Genomic DNA, 6,761 nt, shown 5'->3' with positions numbered 1-6,761 from the left:
AGGCCATTGCAGAGACGTGTCAGTGGCTTCTGTTGCTGCATGGTGAACCAGCCAGCCACCTGTTACCTTTAATAGAGGTCCAATTTTAACGCATTGGCACGGACCTCATCGGGCACTTCACTCGCTTTTTATTAGTTCTAAAGGATGCAATACAATATCGCAAAGAAGGGCTGCTGTGCAACATTTCTGCAAAAAGTCTTGCGCAGGCACTGTTTCAGGTTTTCTCTTTAGTTGGCATTCTGAAGGAGATACTCACACACTAAAAGAACTATGTGAATTATTGGGCGTTAGATCTGTTTCACCTACCCTCAGACTGACAGGTTGGTGGAAAGGCTAAATAAGATTTTAAAATCCATGATTCGTAAGTTCATTCACAAGGATGAGCAAAATGGTCACTGGTTAGACCTATGTTGTTTGCAGCAGAGAGATGCCCCATGCCTCCATGGGATTTTCTCTCTTTGAGTTACTGTTCGGCAGGAAGCCGCAGGGGGTTTAGGACCTAACTTAAGGAAACTGGGGGAGGTCCAAGCCCAGATAAAAGAGAAATTTTGTACTTTCTGGACCAGAGAGAAAAGCTACACACATTGTGAAGATTATCAAGGGAGAACCTTCTCCAAGCTCAGGAATTGCACCTTAACCTCCTAAGAGCATGGACAAAGGCTGAAACTGCTTCCTTGGTGAGCTTGGAGAAGGAAAGAGGTGGAATAAGGTCTGGCGCTGCCAAATTCCACCATTCCTGCCTCCCTTCATTATGATGACCATCTCATACAGAACCAACGAAAAGATGTTGCTGAATTGCAACAGCGTTTTGCAGATGTGTTCTCTCTGAAGCAATAATCTCTTACATTTATTAGCGTGCATGTTTTATTGGCTGAGTGTTGATAAAACCTATTATGAATGAAGTGACTTTTTCTAATCTTCTGGCAAGGGCTTTGCAACCTAGTTTAAGAATACTTTAAGTATTTTAGGGTAATTAATTTTTCAATACATTTCCCACTGGTTTTTGAAATAATGACTGAAATCTTGTTCTTTAAGTAATGATGTATTAAATCTCCAGTTCCTAATTGGTGATGCATCTTCTTTGTGTCACAAAGATAAGACATTGCTGCACAATCACCAATATTGATTGAACGAATCTGCCTGTAATCTCCCTCATAATGGAGCTACTAACTAAAAAGTAATCTCGGGAAGAATGTGAGTGGTGCACTGGTCTCTGAGAGTGGGGTGATGTGAACACACAGCATCACAAAGACCAAAATCATTCATGTATTGTTTAAGAATATCTGTAGTCTCCCAGTTCATTTGACTAATTTCTATGAATTCCTGGATTAAAACCCAGGTTGCAGTCTCCCCCTATTATAATGGTGGTGTCAGAGTGATCCGAAAGTGAAGTGAAGAATGTATGGTTAAAGGAGGGGTCATCAACATTTGGTCAGTATATGCCATCAATACATAGATATTTTATTTTTAGATGTACGTGTAGGTACGAGTCCGTGTGAGGGAACTGCGGAGAGGTGTGTTTATGCAAATATTTTGGGCACATGAGTTAACTGGCTAGTCATTTTAAACCTCTTCCCTGAAACCAACTCCACATACATCCCATGTGACAAATCTCAGTGAATTTCTGCTGTAAACCATTCAGACAAAGAATAGAAGACAAATGCCTCTCTGTAAATAACATTTATTTAGGTATACAATTTAGTATTCTTATTGACTGTGCACCACCACTGCCTGTCTCGCTCCCTTTTCACTTGGTCGACGTCAGTAGCTTCTAAATGCAGCATTAAGCCTCACCGGAGGGCAATAAAAAAAATTTAAAACAAGTAATTTTCCTACAATGTTTACAGATGCAGGATCACAGGCAGTGCAAACCCACATGCTGCAGGGAATGTCACAGGAATGGCAAAAAAAGAACTAGATCCAATGAAAAAAACCAAACAAAAACCTAACTTACCAGTCATGTCTGAAGTAGCAACTTTTAGTCTTTTAAAGGACCCCATTGTCCTGCTTGATATCCTGTACCCCCCCCCCCAAAAAAAACAAACAAAAAAACAAAAACTATCATGGAAGTCGAGGACATGGTGCAGCAGATGAATCAAAGGAAAGGGGAAAAAAAGAAGACGCAACCAAAATTTTGCAGGGAACTTGAAAGTATGAAAAGAAACTAATAGTGTTCTCTAATACTAAACCAACTGCTATCAAACACAAAGATGATCATGCCCATTTGGTCTCCCTTTTAATTTTCAAGGAATGAAGACATGAAAACGCACACAAATATTTCTCAAGGAGCACACACAGATTCAGACTCCTCAAAGTTGAGTGTTCTCTATTCACCTATTAGCGAAAGTGAAATGTAGCTGGTGCCGTCTCCACATTGTGCTGATGCTGGATTTAAGTGCTTCTAATGACATGAAGGAAATGACATGTGGAGTTGTGAGGATGTGTGGCAAACGGACCAGATTTAACGGATCAGGTATTGCACAGATTATTTATAATAATCTTTTTTTTTTTTTTTTAAAAAGAGAAGAAATAAGGCAAAAATAAATATACAGCAAGTTCATACAACATTTACATTTTTAGTCAGTCAGATACTAGGTTTTTAGGAGAAACTGTATGTGTGTGTGTGTGTGTGTGTGTGTGTGTGTGTGTGTGTGTGCGCTGATTAGTCATCCCACTCATCGTCGTCCTCAAAATCCTCATCTTCGTCATCATCATCATCTTCATCTGAGAAAAGAAACATTAAGATGAAGAAGGCGGAGAGTTTTCATATTGGCTCAGTCAATCAAAATCTAAACAGGAAATAAACGAGTGAACAGACTTTACAGATGACCACACATGTGCTGACAGACACACACCCCTAATGGTAACCTTTGCTCAGTCTCCCTGATGTGCATTCAGGGATGCGCACACACACACACACACACACACACACACACACACACAGTGGTGAGAGGTGGGGCAGTGATAAGTACTTGACTACATGTTTGATGAGAAAACTAAACTGAAATACTGGTAATTTTTCTGATTTCAACAACAGAAGAAAAACTTAAAGAATAAACAATGAACAACAGGTTGAAAGGTCCATGGAGAAAATCGACTGACAGAAAAAGGAACATTTTCAGGCTGCTACCTGAGGAATGGATGGCTTTGCTCCTCTTCTGCATCACTTCCATGAGAGCACCAACAATGCCTGTGGTTGGAGCTGGTGTCGGAGGGCCGGACTCTGGATGATCCGACACCTGGGAACAGACAAACAGAAAACATAAAAAGAATTGCAACATTGTAGCATTGTAACACAATCCAGAGGAAAGTTGTGGTTCAGAGTTTGCTCTTCACATTATTGTTTTAAGATGAACGTTTTAACTTTAAATGAATCTTATGGCATTTAGACATTTATAATGGAAAACTGCTCATATGAAAAGGTAGATTAAAAATGTATTGTCTTAAAATGCATCTTTTCTCGTGGTTGGTAGTCTAGTAGGTTTCTTCACTGCCACCTTTTGCCAGTAGTAGCAGAAGCTTTTGGGGGTGAGGTGGAAAAACTCGGGATGAAAAGTGGAACATCAAGTTGTATTTTTGCTGAAATACCCATGTCCATTCACTACATGTCCTCTTTTTTTCTGAATAGTCTTCACAAAGGCACATTTGCAAAAGATATTTATGGAATTTGCTTTAAATGACAAACAACCCAAAACATAACAAACTCTCATTATACAAATTAAAAATCATGCTAAATTAGTTGAATGTTATGCCCACACTGCAGTACTTTATATACACTGTAGAAAACCTCATAATTTAATTATAACATAAGACCTAGGTTCAGTTTTACAAAATAGATTATGATTATGAAGTAGATAAAACAAATGGGGAAACATCAGATCTCTGAATACATCTTTTTCCACAAAGGATCTTGATTACATTAATTTTTAAGTCTGACTTAAAGGCAGACTGAGTGACTATATGAAATGCATAGATACGTTTACACTGCCATAAAAGATTTGTCTAAAAAGGGCTGAATATAGGAAAAGCTTAGTTTTGGAGTAAACAGTGGACAGGCTGATTTAAGCAGTAAACAACAAAAACAAAACATTCCACTGGTAATTTTGGTGGGCTTATCTGAGACTGTGGTTAGCTGGCTAATAAGTAGTAAAATTTCCAAGTAGCTTATGAAGAATCTACCAGGAACTACAATGTGGGTTTTCACAAAAACAAAACAAAACCCCAGAACGAAAGGAAACAAAAAAAGGCTGTCTTCATATGTGCAAATAAAGCCTCAAGTATTTATTATGTATTATTGTAGTGATCGCAGTGATCAAAGGGACTGACTCACAGTCTTGAGCTGGATTCCCTGTCGGATCTGGTCCAGCAGGGCATCTCGTCCAGTACTGGAAGTTGGCACTCTGTTGTTTTGCTCCACCTTCTTCAGCTGGGTTCCTCCTCTAATCTGCTCCAACAGCACCGACTTCCCACTTGGACTTGGTGAATGAGGCGAGTCTCCACCCCCACCTACGCTATCTGGCTCTGGAGGAGGAGGTGGGCCAGGTGGGGGAGGAGGAGGGGGAGGTGGCAGTGCAGGAGTGCTGCTCACCACAGAATGCTGTGCCACTGGGAGAGGTGGAGGGGGTGGAGGTTGGGGAGTAACAGAGGCATGTAAAGGAAGGGGAGGAGGAGGGGGAGACTGGTGGTGGTGGTGGGATGCAGGAGGCGGCTGGTGACTTCCCCTGGTGGGTGGAGGTGGGGGAGGTGGGGCACCCAGAGTTCCCGGTCTGGAGGGAGGTGGTGGAGGCGGGGCTAAGGCCGGGGCCCTGGATGGAGGAGGGGGAGGAGGGGCTCCTCGGCCTCCTCTGGAAGGTGGAGGTGGGGGTGGAGCCAAGCTGTGGGGCGGCGGGGGAGGAGGCGGAGGGCCGCTTCGAGAAGGTGGTGGAGGGGGTGCTGTAGAAGTAGAACACAACAAGAAACATCCTACGTTTAACTCTTGTGCAGTTTTGCGCCACTCTGCTGCAGCACTGTGATCTGTGGAAACATCTGGATCTGGAGCTCAGAAAAGTAACTAAGCCCCAAAGTAACTAAGCCTACGTTCACACTGCAGGCGAAAGCGCCTTTCAAAGCCGATCTGGGTCACTTTCGTATGTGGTACTGAATCCGATACATATCTGATGTTTCAGAAAGCGACTGCTGTTTGAACGGTCATGTCGCATTAAATCCGTCTTTTACGTCACTGACACAAGACAGACGCTAATTATCAGCGCCGGAGACATTGTGAACGCTTCCTGGCCATCCAGTGTAGATGTCAGTGAAACTGTTGTGAAGACAACGTTGGAGAAACGTGAACATTTTATTTGTACTGTATAATCTGCAGATTCTGACAGAAATCTGCAACTATCCTTTGAAGTGCCGCTCCTCTCTAAAACAGCAATAAGGATAATCATTAGGCCATATGTAAATAACAAAATAACTTAATAACTTAAAGCAAAATTGGGAAACGTAAAGTTCGAAACAAGTCTTTATATTAACGGCCATCAGTCAAACAATACCGTTTGGTCTGGGTCTAAACGGCGCGTTGTGTGTGACATCTTCTTTTGCGCATGCGGGCCGCTTTGAGGGTTCACACTGGAGCGCGTTTGCTGTCACATTTTATTTGTAGTGTGAACAAGCAGACAAAAAAAATCGGATTTGATCAAAAAAAAAAATCGGATTTGATCAAAAAAATCGGAATTGAGCATTAAGACCTGCAGTCTGAACGTAGCCTAAGGGTCTAATGTGGGTCAGTTCTTACCACACTGCAACAATTACTTATGCTGCAGGCCCAGTCTGCTGCAGAGCAGGTTGTGTTTGACACAAGAGATAAATTTGTAAGAAATCACCATCTATCGACCAATCAGCTCACTGGAATTTTTTTTTAGGAAGAACCTAAAAACCTCTAAATCCCTGGAAACTTTAGAGATCGTCTGAAGTCTTTATCTTTCCCTGAAATGCACCAAGTAAAATGATACTTGAGAGCTTAGAGTCTTATCCCTGTCGATGTTTCTCAGTGGTATAATGCTGATTACACCAACTTTTCCTAAATTAACTAGATTAAGTAACCACAGATTATCTTACTAAATTCAAACCACCTTCATGTGACTGTAGATACCTGAAATATTTGAAGCCACATGAGTAAAATATATCATGTGCATGCTAAACTAACTTCATACTACAGGCTACTCTCTCAAACAAGGCATTTTATAAACTAACCAGTATTAGTCTGCAACACTAAAAAAAAATAAAATTCTTATAAAATATTAAAGATAAATGAGGGAACGACTCGCATTATTAGAATATAACAGGTAATTAAAGAGGGGTTCAATTTACACCAACACATACGCTGGCACTGTCCTAAATTCAAACACCTCTTTTCTAACTAGTCCATGGTAACATGATTCAAACAGTCAGGACAGAAGAATCTGAGTACGTTTCACAAAATAACAATTCAGACTCAGAAAAGCACTTGATCTGCTCATATTTGCTGTGTGATGTGAAAAAAAGGAAGCAGGTGGCAGCTCAAGATAAAACCGTGAGAAGAACTGCAACATGTGAATTTATAAAAGTTCAAAAATATCAGATCTCTGACTTCATACACTGACCAGTGAGAATCAACTGGATTTTTATGAACATTTCACTTAAATCTGGCATTTATTCAGTTATTAATTTTTTTTTTTAATGATGAAATATCCCCAAAACGATGAAATAGCTATGTGTTTTGGAAGTGGTAAACAACACAA

The 6,761-nt window shown here is 40.8% G+C and overlaps 1 protein-coding gene across 2 annotated transcripts in view; it reads right to left on the bottom strand.

The window, feature by feature from the left end:
• Positions 1-1,665: 1,665 nt before the first annotated feature.
• LOC146570222 (actin nucleation-promoting factor WASL-like) overlaps positions 1,666-6,761 on the bottom strand; it is a 28,669-nt gene continuing 23,573 nt past the window's right edge. For both annotated transcript variants that reach the window (XM_085283120.1, XM_085283119.1), the window contains 3 exons: positions 4,331-4,932; positions 3,131-3,239; positions 1,666-2,724 (listed from right to left, as the gene is read on the bottom strand). In XM_085283120.1, coding sequence (XP_085139246.1) covers positions 2,663-2,724; positions 3,131-3,239; positions 4,331-4,932 — 773 coding nt within the window. In that variant the 3' untranslated portion in view covers positions 1,666-2,662. The remainder of the gene's footprint in view (positions 2,725-3,130; positions 3,240-4,330; positions 4,933-6,761) is intronic.

The sequence above is a fragment of the Mchenga conophoros genome, linkage group LG7 (genome assembly GCF_057382185.1).
Source record: "Mchenga conophoros isolate Kocher_MC1m ecotype Shallow Benthic linkage group LG7, M_conophoros_male_GT1.1, whole genome shotgun sequence".
Taxonomy (NCBI): domain Eukaryota; kingdom Metazoa; phylum Chordata; class Actinopteri; order Cichliformes; family Cichlidae; genus Mchenga; species Mchenga conophoros.
Note: the sequence above shows the minus strand (reverse complement) of the source record. Positions and strands in the feature narration are given on the sequence as shown.